This window comes from Mus caroli, unplaced genomic scaffold, assembly GCF_978045245.1.
Source record: "Mus caroli unplaced genomic scaffold, Mus_caroli_1 scaffold_7, whole genome shotgun sequence".
In the NCBI taxonomy this organism is placed as follows: Eukaryota; Metazoa; Chordata; class Mammalia; order Rodentia; family Muridae; genus Mus; species Mus caroli.
The window spans coordinates 14,633,517-14,646,498 of record NW_028227262.1 but is presented as its reverse complement, the minus strand read 5'-3'; the positions used below and the strand labels follow the sequence as shown (position 1 = coordinate 14,646,498).

The window sequence follows — 12,982 nt, the reverse complement described above, 5'->3', positions numbered from 1 at the left end:
GAAGGCCGAAGTTGCAGAATGAAATCCCGCCTCAAGAAACCAATTAAAAAAAAAAAAAAGGGCAGATACCCAAAGGGCAGCAAGAAGGGATCGTCTCAGTTCTTTAGGGGCACAGGCTTCGAGCCATTGCTATTCTTCCAAGTCCCACCTGTGTGGGGCGCTGCCACGCCAGACCCGCCAGCAGGAGGCGTTCAGAACCTACACTCTAGGAAAGTAATCGCCTACATTTCCCAGCACGCCTTGCGCCTCGGCCCCACTTCCGGAGTCCACGAGCAAGATGGCGGCGGACGAGGAACCCGATTCCCCCTCTGGAGCCCTTCAGACAGCTGCGGAAGAGGAGGAAACGAAAACATTTAAAGACCTGGTGAGAATGGGTGATGCTGGTATTTATTTTGTGATGTTGGCGTTTAGGCTCACCCAGGGTTTGGGTACTTCATATCCCAGCCGGTGGTGTGTAAAAACACCTTGGGGCCTAGCTCATGCTGTTAGAAACTCGGGGTCTCTTCACGCTCCCTCGGGTGCATTTGCCTTGTAGGATGCCGCTGGGTCGTGAGAGCCCCCGTTGGCTTTTCTGTCCAGTTTCTGTAGAGCCTTATGTTATCTAGGGTCACGCGTGACCTCCTTACAAGAGGCAAGTTGTTATGGTCGGCGCCTCACTTTATACACGTGAGGCACTTGGTAGAATAATAGCTAGCCATTGGTCGGAACTGGTTTGATGGGTTAAATGAGATAATACATGTAAAGAGTTGACAGCAGCACCTGGTGAAGAGAAATTGTCTCAAGGCGCTGGCCCATAGTTCATATAAAGCAGGGTCTGAGATGTACAATTATGTAAAGTGCAAAGGGCTACGTATCACCGGTAGGATGGCTCTAATTAAAGGTGAGGATGTATTCTTTGCTAAAGTATGGTTTTTTTTAATTCAAAGGGTGTGACAGATGTATTGTGTGAAGCTTGTGAGCAGTTGGGATGGGCAAAGCCCACCAAGATCCAGATCGAAGCTATTCCTTTGGCCTTGCAAGGTAGGTTGGAATTAAATATGCAGGTTAGTACAGAGCCAGTGAGGCATTATATTCAGTTTTTGTGTTGCTTTTAAGAGCTATTGCTGTCAAATTTCAAGTGAAATAAAGATAAATCTCTCCCTTGGTATGGCAGGGCTACTTGAGTTCTTAACACTGAGGAGGCAGAGACCTTGCCTCAAATACTTATAAAGCCAGGTGTGATCACGGTGGCACAAGCCTGTACCGTTTGGGAGGTAGACACTGACGTTAATGAATGCTGGGATGACAGTTTTAAACCCCTAGAGCGCTCTGCTGTCTGAATTTGCATGGCAGATCCTGACTAAGTTGTTAGCTCTAAGAGATGAGAATTAAGAATCTACCATACAGCTAGGCGTGGTGGTGCACACCTTTAATCCCAGCACTCCATTGGCAGAGACAGGCGGATTTCTGAGAGTTTGGGGCTAGCCTGGTCTACTAAGCAAGTAGGAAAACACTTTGTCTTTAAGACAAAGAACAAACAAACACCCCCCTCAAAAAAAAAAAAAAAAAAACAGAAAGAAAATCCATCTTGCTTATTCTGTATCTCCCAACACCCTTGATCATACCTTTCTTGAAGTTATCTTTTCATTTCAACACAGTATTTTACTAGCCTGTCTCTTTAGCTACTGTTTCTTCCCTTTTGCTTTATAATAGCGATTCTATCATCATCCTCTATTTCCTTATTCTAAAACAACTTGGACCTATTGAATTAGAATTTTCAGGTGTAAAACCGGGTGGTGGTGGTGCATGCCTTTAATCCCAGCACTCAGGAGGCAGGGCTTGGCAGATTTCTAAATTTGAGGCTAGCCTGGTCTACACAGTGAGTTCCAGAGCAGCCAGGACTACACACACACACACACACACACACACACACACACACACACAAACAACAACAACAAAAAAAACAAAGCAAACACACAGAAGAAGAATTTTCAGATGTGGGACATAACCCCTCCTTCATAGATTCTACCTCTGATGTGTATGCCCCTCAGAGGTGCGAACCGAGTGGAAATTCATGGCTCCTATGCCTGCATTGCTAGTGTGCGTGCTTTTGTGTGAAGGGGAGGAATGAGGTTATGAAGATGCTCATGGGTCACGAGTAGTTAGGGCAACCAGGGGTATTTCATGCTGCCGTTCTTTGGGAAGATGAGCTCAAGGCCTGCTGGCATAAGTATATCCTGTTTAGCTTGTAGCTCTCTCTCTTTCTGAACCTGATGTTCTCTGTATCCAGAATCATTAACTTCCTCCCAGAACTGATTTTTCTATAGTTGCTGTCTCCAGTTTTGGCTTTTCAGTTTCCCATACTAAAATTGATGTCACCCACCACATTCCTTTCAACCAGTTTTTGTTTGCTTTTATTTTTGAGATGGGTCCTTGCTGTGCTGTCCAGGCTGACTTCAAATGCCTAGGCCCGAGTGCTCCTCTTTCTCTGAGCCTCCCATGTAGGTGGGACTACAGTTGTGCACCATCACATGGACTGTTCAGCTCCTTGCCTCCTCCAGGTTTATCTTCCTGAAGAATAACGCCACCTGTGAAATTCCTTGTTTATCAGAATGCATTGGGGGTTTATGAGCCCCTTCCTAGCCTCAGTCCTTTCCTGTATAATATCCTGCCATTCAGCCCAGGTGGGACTTCACATCGCCCCGTCATACACTGTTTCTTAGAGCCCCGGCCCTTTGTCCTCATGCAGGAATAGCTGTCCTGCCTTTTGCTTACTTCCATGTAGAATTTGTAGATCTCTGTTAGCCTGGCATTCCCATTTATGTACTTTTTATCTTTTCTAGGGGCCTGTATTAAGGGCCTTACCAAATTAAACATGTGTGTTGGTAAGATCACTCAGTGGTTAAAGGCTCTTACTGCTGAGTTTGATTTCTGGGAATGGTAGAAGTAGAGAACGGAGTCCTACACATTGTCTTCTGACTTGCCACAGTTACACATGGAAAATCTCTCTCTCTCTCTCTCACACACACACACACACACACACACACACACACACAGACCACATAAAACAATTTTAGAAGTTGGAAATTAGCCTTAAGTTAAACTTTTTTGTTTTGAGACAGGGTTTCTCGGTGTAGCCTTGGCTGTCCTTGAACTCACTCTGTAGACCAGGCTGTTCTTGAACTTAGAGATCTGCCTGCCTCTGCCTCCTGAGTGCCGAAATTAAAGGCACAGGCTACCTCTGGCCAGTTTAAACATATTTTGTATTTGTCCTGTTACTGAATTTTAGCTAATATAGGGTAGAGGCCGTGCCCTTTTTGTTTATTCAGTTTATTTTTTATTTATTTATTTATTTTTGGTTTTTTCGAGACAGGGTTTCTCTGTATATGTTTATTCAGTTTATTCTAATTGACTAGGGAGACCCTGTGCCCAGCATTGTGTCAATGTATAGAAAACATTGAAGGAGCTCAGAGTGCCTTTCTTTGTAAAAGAGTTTTGTTTTGTTTCTTGCAGGTCGTGATATTATTGGGTTGGCAGAAACGGGATCTGGGAAAACAGGCGCCTTTGCTTTGCCCATCCTGAATGCCCTGCTGGAGACGCCCCAGCGACTGTTCGCCCTGGTCCTCACCCCTACCCGAGAGTTGGCCTTTCAGATCTCTGAGCAGTTCGAGGCCCTGGGGTCATCTATTGGAGTGCAGTGTGGTAAGTGCCTAAGCAGGGCAGAGCCCCGCGTGCCATCCCAAGTGGGGAAGGAGAGCGGGAGGCACGGTTAGCACAGTCTTGCCTTAAGGAGCTGGTGTTGTGGTTTAGCCTTGGGAGTGGGTGGACAGATGTAAGTAGAAATCTAATATTGGCTTGAAGGTGCTCACTGAGAAGGTTCTGTGTTTGCTTTGTTTCTGTAGCTGTCATTGTTGGTGGAATTGATTCGATGTCTCAGTCACTAGCATTGGCCAAAAAACCACATATAGTAATAGGTGAGTCACTGACACAGGTAAATACCACCATGACCATATGGGTTGGAGACAATCTAAAATGTTGGGTGGCACCTGGGGAGTGGACCTGTGACTCTGCTAACTCTTCCGTGTCTTCACTGTTTTCTGGGAAGTAGATAATTTTCTTACCTTTGGGTCCTTAACCTTTCTTGGTAGCTACTCCTGGCCGACTGATTGACCACTTGGAAAATACCAAAGGCTTCAACTTAAGAGCTCTTAAGTACTTGGTCATGGATGAAGCAGACCGGATACTGAACATGGATTTTGAGACAGAGGTGAGTTCTTTTTGTTTGTTTGTTGTTTGTTTTTTTGAGATAGGGTTTCTCTCTAACAGCCCTGGCTGTTCTGTGTAGACCAGACTGGCCTTGAACTCACAGAGATCTACCTGTCTCTGCCTCCCAAGTGCTGGGATTAAAGGCATGTGCCACTCAGCCCAGCCTAGAGGTGGGTTTATAACAGCAGTGTCCCTAGAGCTTCTCTGGTCCTCTCTTTGACACTGGTTTTGCTTCCTTGGGCCCCATCTCAGTAGAGCTCCGTGTCGACCTCAGTGAGAGCAGCATCATGCCCGCTGTTTCCCTGCAGGCTTGGGGTGTCTCACCTTTAGAATGTGGTCCTGGCTGACCTGAGAGGTGAGGCCTTAACCCTGCACTTCTGTCTCATTTGCTGAGTGAGCTCTGTATACCTGGGGGTTTCACCATCTTTCCTGAGCTGCTTGACAGTGTTGTCTGGTCTAGTATCAAAGTGTAAATGTTCGGTCAATTCTACCTGAAAATCCAAATTGAGTTTTAAGTCCTTAAACCTCCAGGGTTTGGTTTCTCAGTCGCCCTGTCTTGTTGCCCAACATCCCCTATACCATGCAGAGAATCTGTAGACATCTTGTCACTGGCATTCTTTCCTGTGTGCTCCAGGTTGACAAGATCCTCAAAGTGATTCCCCGAGATCGGAAAACATTTCTCTTTTCTGCCACCATGACCAAGAAGGTGAGGTTTGCTTAGGCTCCTGCTTTCTCTATAAGAATTGACACACAAACACGAGCAGGCGATCGCCAGCTCCAGGCCAGGCTGCTCCATATGGTGAAGCCCTACCCCAAAACCAAAAATTAAAAAAAAAGAAAGGAATTGATACATGAGTATCCCAGCTATTTGGGAGGCCGAGGCAGGAGGATGACAAGTTTAAGGCCTGAGTGGACCACAAAGTAAGTTCACGACCAGACTGGGCACCGTAGGGAGACCCTGCCTCAAAGAAGAAAGTAAAACTAGGGTTCGAGTTGTAGCTAATGGGAAAATCTGTGGTTGAACTTGGGGGAGGTTCTGGGTTTAATGTGTAGTGTGTACATGCACCATACACATACACCCACACACACACCTACACACACACCTTTATGTATTAGAGCGATAATGAAAACAATGAAAGTAAGAACATTGAGCCTTTAGAAATTGATGTGCTATTCTGTTTTCTTTCTTTAGGTACAAAAACTTCAGCGTGCAGCTCTTAAGAACCCTGTGAAATGTGCTGTGTCCTCTAAGTACCAGACTGTGGAGAAACTGCAGCAGTATTACCTTTTTATTCCCTCGAAATTCAAGGTAAAGTGTTGACTTTGTCATTGCTGCCATTCCTGCCCTCACCGAAGCATCTGAGAGTATGTCAGCTCTGCACCAGCTGAGGGCTGCGTGGCCAGCTTACGCTTATCACAGATAAAGTGAACATGCCAGGAATTCACGGCGTTAAAGCAGAGTACAAGTCCTGATAAAATTGATAGAGTTTCTCCCCAGGCCACCCCTGCGGTTGATTTCCTTCCTCTGCTTAGTTCATGGTTACTTTGGAAAGACCTTGCGTGGTTGCCCAGTGCAGATCTTATGTGTGACCACTGATGTAATGGGGTGCTTGGTTCACAGAGCGCATAGTAGCTAGCCAGGTGTGGTAGTCCATGCTGTGTCCCCAGCACTGGGAACCTGAAGCAGGAAGGTGACACCGTAGGTTCAGTGCCAGCCTGGGCCTTACCGTAAGTTTGAGGCCAGTTTGGATTATACTGTGAGACCTGCCACACCTGTACAGATGAGGGATTGACCTAGGTGGGGCAGTTTGGCAATCAGGAAGTACAGGCATGGAGAAGCTGGGATGGGGTGGGCTGTGCCCTCTGATAGTTGCGCCAACAAGGACCGGGAAAGTCAGCATGTTTGTTTTACTGTATACATGGGTGGGTTTAGCTGTTCTCCAGAGTGGGCCTGTCAGGGAGCAGTGTGGGCTCTACACATCCCTCTACCTACACATCCCGGAGGAGGAACCTCTGCTTGGTATTTTCTCCACACTGTCAACACCAGCACACTGACGGGTGTCTGCGCCTGACCACAGAGGGCGTGCTGTCCCCATATCCCTGAGGTATTGGGGACCTTCATGGCCATTTCATGTCGATAGCACACCTGTCCACAGCAGCTCAGTACTGTAATCTGCTCCGTACAATTTCACTTGGGGATATCTTCAGCCCCCACAGAGACCTTGTCCAAGAACCTGGGAGCATCAGGGAAGCAGTATAAAGCTCAGAGCTGGCGGTTTGCATAGTTGAGACACTCCTATAGACGTGGTCTCTCCCACGTGTTGCTAGGTCTCCACCCTTTCTTCCATGTCAGTTATGTGCCTTGTTTTGTGATTTTAGGATACCTACCTGGTTTATATTCTCAATGAACTGGCTGGCAACTCCTTTATGATATTCTGCAGCACCTGTAACAACACTCAGAGAACAGCTTTGCTGCTCCGAAATCTCGGGTTCACTGCCATCCCCCTCCATGGACAGATGAGTCAGGTAAGAGTTCTTTACAGGAAGCAAACCCCAAGTCGGTAGATGAGTGAGCAGGGACGGCGCCAGAGCCCGTTGCATGCTCCTGGTTCACGGGCAGCCATGCTCCTTGCACATCCTGGTCTTGTGTGCTCTGTGTATTGCCTTACACCCTTACACTCTGGTGTTCAGACAGCGCGTGGTAAGACTGGAGTAGGTCGCATGGGCCTGCTGAGGTGGCTCGATTGGTAAACTACCTTCCGTGCAAACATGAGGACCTGAGTTTGAGCCCTAGAAACATCCAAAGCTAGGTGTGGTGACACGTGCTGTGGTGACAGCCAGCTTAGCCTAACCAGTGAGCTTCAGGCAGTGAGCTGGAACTGTGGGAGCTGGGAACAAAATCTCCTGCAATCACTGAGACATCTCTCCGTCAGGTCTCAAAGAGAAAAAGGTTGTCACAACACCAAGAGCGCCCTCTGGCCTCTGCATGCGTGTTCATGTGCATGCTGTGTGCACCGAGTATACATGTAAATATACATCCACAGAAAAGAACATTTCACAGGCACTTGTCTGGCTTGTAAGCTTTTGATGTATTAACAGTGTTGATCCTCTGGTCTTAAGTAGTTTTTGTTGTTTCTATACTTGTTTTGACTATGAAGCCCCAGCCTGGACTTAGAAGGGAAAACGTATAAAAAAATAAAAATAAATTTCTTGTTGTTTATTTTGTCTGTCTTCCATGTCCCTGCTGTATGTAAAGATTCTTTCATTTTTCAAAATTCAAGTTTCTCATTTCTTCTTCTCAGAGCAAGCGCCTCGGATCCCTTAATAAGTTTAAGGCTAAGGCAAGGTCCATTCTTCTAGCGACTGATGTCGCCAGCAGAGGTCTGGACATACCCCATGTGGACGTAGTGGTCAATTTTGACATTCCGACTCATTCTAAGGTGAGTTCTGCTGTTGCTTAAACTTCCTAGTTCTGAAGTTTGCTTGCTAAATAATGTGTTTTGTTGTTTGTTTTTCCTTAGTTATAGTGCATAGTGCAGTGTTTTATCCTCTATTAGTTCAGTATCAAAAACTGAGGAAGTGGCGAGGTAGAGCTCATTTGATAGACCACTTAGCGTAAGCTGAGGGCTTGAGCTGTAGCACCGAGTGAACTGGGTGTGGTAGCACAGGTCTGTAATCCCAGCACTCAAGAGGTACAAGTAGGAAGATCAGGACTTTAAAGTCACCCTCAAAGACATAGGAAGTGTGAGGCTAGCCTGGGCTGCCAGAGGTCCGGTCTCCTAGCAACAACTTTCAAGAGAAAGCTCTTGACTGATTTATTCTCACCGTTTGCACATGCCTGTTTACAGAATTAGCAGATGTTAGTGTGAAGATATGCAGAGAGCATCACTGGACACAGGCTCAGGGGGCAAACGCAGCAGATGCTGACCATGCCAGGCTCGCTGCTCTGCAAACACAGCTTCTGCTGCTCAGTGTCTGGGCGCTTCTCAGTCTTGGCACGGCTAGCATTTGGACTGGTGGATTCTTTGTCTTGGGAGTTGTTTGTGTATAATATGCTTAACATTCCTTGAGTCTACTAGACAGTATCTCGCACTCTTCTAGTTGTGACAACCAAAAATGTTCCAGGCATTACCAGATGTTCCCGGGGAGAGGCAGGACCCCTGTGGGCCTTTGTTTCACTTGGCTCTTTATTGAGTTCTTACAGATAAGTTGCTCTCTCTTGATATTCACAGCAACTCTTAAGATTGTGCATTCCTTTCTAGCCCTGGTCTGTAAATAGGAACTGAAGTGTAGAGACGTGGTGGTATGCAGATAATTGTGTAGGACTCCTAGATCCCGTGTCTGTCTGTCTGTCTTGATTTATTTATTCCTGTATTTTATGTATGTGAGTGCTGTGTCTTCATGCATACCTGAGGCGGGAAGCAGATTCTAGTACAGTTAGTTGTGAGCTGCCGTGTGGTCGCTGGGAATTAAACTCAGGACCTGTGAAAGAGCAGTCAGTGCTCTTAACCACTGAACTCTCTCTCCAGCTGCCAGCCAGTGTTTCTCTTTATTCAGTGTTGCCATAATCCTGTGGATGGGTATTGTAGGTTTGTCTTTGTATAAGAGAAAGCAGGCATTAGATGAATTTTGTGCTATGAGAATGTTTTGAAAAACAGGAGGAGGAGGAGGCCGGGTGGGGTGATATTAAACACCTTTTCACCCCAACATTTGGGAGGCAGAGACAAGTGAATTTCTGTGAGTTCAAGGCCAGCATGCTCCACAAAGCAAGTTCCAGGACACCCAGGACCATTACACAGAGAAACTCTGTTATAAACAAACAAAGAAGTAGATTTCTCAGCAAATTTCCCAGGCCAAGTCCTCCATGTTTCAAAGGCATGTGTTTTCTTTGAGAGGTTTGTGGCAGGACTTTGCATACATCCCTTCTTGGCTCTGATGTGAATTTATTTACCTTTTATGTTCCAGGATTATATCCATCGAGTAGGACGAACCGCGAGAGCTGGGCGCTCTGGGAAGGCCATTACTTTTGTAACACAGTGAGTAAATCATCAGCACGGGGACTGAGCAACAGAGACTGCAACTTCTGCCTGGTGCAGTGCTGTCGTACAGACTCTCTCCTGGCTCTCTCTGTGTGTCTGTCTGTCTGTCTGTCTGTGTGTCTGTGTGTGTGTGTCTGTCTGCGTGTGTGTACCTGGTTTTCAAACATCATGTCGTGTCATACAGAAGCACAATGGCACTGCTGCTTGTTGGAGAGCAAGAACTGGGAGCAGTGAATAACTGTGTCTGACTTTCTTATTTAAAATTTTTTATGTGTGTGGGTGTTTTGCCTGCATGTATGCCTGTGTGTGTACCACATGAATGTCTTGTGCCTGCAGAGGCTAGAAGAAGTCAGATTCCCCAGGGCCTGGAGTTAGAGACAGTTATGAACTGCCATATGGGTGACGGGAATTGAACCATGGTCTTTAGAAGAGCAGTCAAAGCTCTTAAGCAGCAAGCCATCTGCCCAGGCCCATTTTAAAAGCTTACTCTTTGCCAGTTTCACACATGTATAAAATATATCTTGATCATATTTCCCCAAATATCCCCTCTCCCCTTTGTGTCCCCTTCATTTTTCTACAACCCACTAAATCTAATTAGTGTTGCTGCGTATGATTGAGTGTGGGATACCTAGTGTTTTCTGTGAGTAAACCATACCATGGGTAATTTCCCAATTGTCTGGGCACAAAGGATCACTAGCCAGTGGAAGGTGCCCGCATTAGCAGCTCAGCAAAGCCAGGCCAACTTTCCTTCCTCAGGTATGATGTAGAACTCTTTCAGCGCATCGAGCACTTGATTGGGAAGAAGCTGCCTGTCTTTCCAACGCAGGATGAGGAGGTCATGATGCTCACAGAACGTGTGAACGAAGCCCAGAGGTTTGCCCGGATGGTATGCTGCATCTGCTTTTAGCAGTCTCTGATGGCCTTATCCCATAAGACACTTGAGGTTTTGTCCAGAGTTGAGATGAGCAAACAAACGTTGAGGGTTTGTGGGAAATTCACCACTGAGTCTGGGTTTGTGTAGTCTGAACAGGCTGGCCATATTCTCCACTATGCCTTCCCCCAAAGGTCAATCTCAAGGTCAGAAGACGAGCTGTGGTTACAGTGAGCTTGGTTATCTGCCTCACCTCTCAGAACCAGTCCCTCACTTGAATACCTTGAATACTTTCCGTGTATTCTGAATACCAGGCAAGCTCATGTGAACCACGAGTCTAGGGTACTACTAGGGGTAGTAGCATGAGAGAAGATTCTAGAGGAAACCTTGAAAGTGCTGTGTCCTTCCTGGAGAGAACTCTGAGGTGTGGCGGATACTTTGCCTTTGTTGGCTTTTTTTGAATAACTGAGATACAGACTTGCTGTGGGTTTTTGCCCACGTGGAATTTATGTGTGAGCTTTTGTTTATAAACATGCTCTCTGTGGTGGGGAAGAAAGTTAGCCAGGCATGCACAAGCACACAAGTGCTACCTGTAGTTAAGTATAGTGGCATATACCATGGTCCTATAATGACATATACCATGATCCTAGCACTTCTGAAGCGGAGTCAGGATCAGTGAGAGTTTGGGGCCAGATCTGTACCTGGGGAAAATTTTCACAAAGTATAGAACGGATTAAAATGGTAGCTGAAGAGGGGAACCAGGCCCTGTGGAGAACCATTGAGAGCATCAAGCTAATTTTTGGTTTTTAAGGCATAGTTAGAATTGACCTAATTATATGTGACTGGCATCATTTTTATGTTTCAGCAAATATAAATCCATGGGATTTTTTTCCCCCAGTTTTACCATCCTGTCCACCATATGACATTTTTGTAATTCGGATTTTTGAGGCAAGGTTTTGCTGTATAGCTCGGGCTGTCCTTGCACTTACTGTGTAGCCCAGGTTGCCCTTGAATTCATGTCCAGCTTCTTGCTTCAGCCTCCCAAGTGCTGGGATCACAGCTGTGCACCACCATGACCAGCACATGTAATCATTTTGTTAGCTACGTCGCATGCTGTAGCATGATTTACAATGGTGATTTGTTTTCTCCACTTTAACTAGGGCTGTGCTGAATAAATATCCTAGTAGCTTCTTATTTCCTTAAAGGAAACTTCTAGAAGTGAGATTGACCAGAGAGTATACAAACAGTAGAAGTCATACAGAATGCCTGATTGTCCCCCAGAGCAGGTCATGTGACAACACCTGGGTCATCTTCACTTTGATGTTTTGGTCTCTGTATGAGGTCAGCCTTTCTGTTCATTTGGAGTTGATTCTTAGCCTTTTCGGGCATTCTCTGACCTGAGGACGGGGCACGGGGGATGCTGTTGAGTCCGGTCAGTCACATCCTGTTTGCTGCCTTGCAGGAGTTAAGGGAGCACGGAGAAAAGAAGAAACGGAAGAGAGAGGATGCAGGAGATGATGATGATAAGGAGGGCGCCATTGGTGTGAGGAACAAGGTGGCTGGGGGCAAAATGAAGAAGCGGAAAGGCCGCTAATGCTTTAAAAAGACTTCTGCTCGCCTGCTCACCAGCTGTAAGATTCTGTCCAGAGACAACTCAGCCAGCTAGGAGCACGTTCCTCGGGATTGCAGTGTCATTGCAATGGGACAACTTTTACAGTGTTGACACAGGACTGGCCACTCTTCAGCTTGCATTCCTCACCTGTGACACAAGTGCCGTGTGCTCTTCATGCTGCACCTCTGCCTTCCCACCTGCAAGCCACGGCCTGGCGGATGGAGAGCGCTGTCTGTAGCTAACTGTAAAGCTTCTACAGAATGGTGTGTACGCCACCTTATCTCAGCCGACATTCAGCCTGATGTGGGTCAAAAATTATTATGATTAAAGATGTATTTTTATTATCTGTGTGTGTCTGTGTGTGCACTTTTATGCAGCTACCCAGAGGCCAGAGGAGTTGGCCTCCCCTGGAGCTGGAGCTGCAGGCAGTTTTGAGTCACCACTGTGGATGCTGAGAATCAAGTTCAGGTCCTCTAGAAGAGCAGTATTCAAGCTCTTTGGAGACCTTGCTATTGAAGGCTTTGTAGCTCCTGCTGATGGGGACCTGTTCGTGTCATTATATGGCAGTTTAATTGGTTGTCTTTAATTGAAGTAAGACATTAATTAGCATGTTGAAAAATGAAGAGCAAGATGATGGATGGCTTTGAAAGAGAAGTCCTGTTTAGAGGAAGGTGCGTTTTCCTGCTATTGGTGCGGCGGCAGAGGGCTTCAGAGCCCCGGGTACATTCATTTTCCTGGTTCCTTGTCTAGGGAATTTGCAGGTGCTGGGGTTACAGATGTGTGCCACTATGCCTGGAGACCAAACCCAGGGCTCGTTAGGTTGGGACTCTACCAACAGAGTGGCCCGGGCTTTGCATTTAATTGCTGTTCACGGTGCATTTGAGTGAAGGATGAGTTAGAGGACTCGGACAATGGAAAGGAAGCAGGGAGGAGTCCTCCATACTTGTGAGCAGTTGTTATGAGTTGGGCACCCTTGGAGCTCATTTTCTAACCAGTCATGTTTTCCTGATAGGCTTCTCCAAGGTGACTTTGGTGGTGACTTTATTTTGCGTCAGTGGATGGCTGATGGGTAACATTTTCTCCCTGTGAAGAATTTCAGAAGCAAATTAAAGTTGGGTTGGGGAAGTGTCTGAGGGCTCAATAAAAATCTTGGAAGTGTTCCAGCCTGAACTTTCCTTCTAAGCAGTGGTTCATGGAGCTGAGATATATGCATAA

At 46.4% G+C, this 12,982-nt stretch overlaps 1 protein-coding gene across 2 annotated transcripts; it reads left to right on the top strand.

Annotated features, from left to right (window-relative positions):
• The first annotated feature begins 267 nt into the window (after nt 1-267).
• Ddx47 (DEAD-box helicase 47) lies at nt 268-12,113 on the top strand. 2 transcript variants are annotated; one of them, XM_021164495.2, is made up of 12 exons: nt 268-364; nt 927-1,020; nt 3,493-3,681; nt 3,882-3,953; nt 4,128-4,246; nt 4,880-4,951; nt 5,438-5,554; nt 6,625-6,771; nt 7,548-7,685; nt 9,211-9,281; nt 10,041-10,170; nt 11,618-12,113. In XM_021164495.2, exons 1-12 carry the CDS (start codon nt 278-280, stop codon nt 11,747-11,749), a joined length of 1,368 nt encoding a protein of 455 aa, XP_021020154.1. In that variant the 5' UTR covers nt 268-277; the 3' UTR covers nt 11,750-12,113. The 2 variants fall into 2 exon arrangements, with proteins under 2 accessions (XP_021020154.1, XP_029334736.1); XM_029478876.2 differs by lacking the exon at nt 4,880-4,951.
• Nucleotides 12,114-12,982: the final 869 nt, after the last annotated feature.

What these genes read in the sequence shown, in the direction of transcription:
- Ddx47 (XM_021164495.2), top strand. Translation starts at nt 278, where the DNA reads ATGGCGGCGGACGAGGAACCCGATTCCCCCTCTGGAGCCCTTCAGACA. An exon ending in TTATTCCCTCGAAATTCAAG is followed by an intron (nt 5,555 to 6,624) that starts GTAAAGTGTTGA and finishes TTGTGATTTTAG; the next exon opens with GATACCTACCTGGTTTATAT. An exon ending in GCCATTACTTTTGTAACACA is followed by an intron (nt 9,282 to 10,040) that starts GTGAGTAAATCA and finishes TTCCTTCCTCAG; the next exon opens with GTATGATGTAGAACTCTTTC.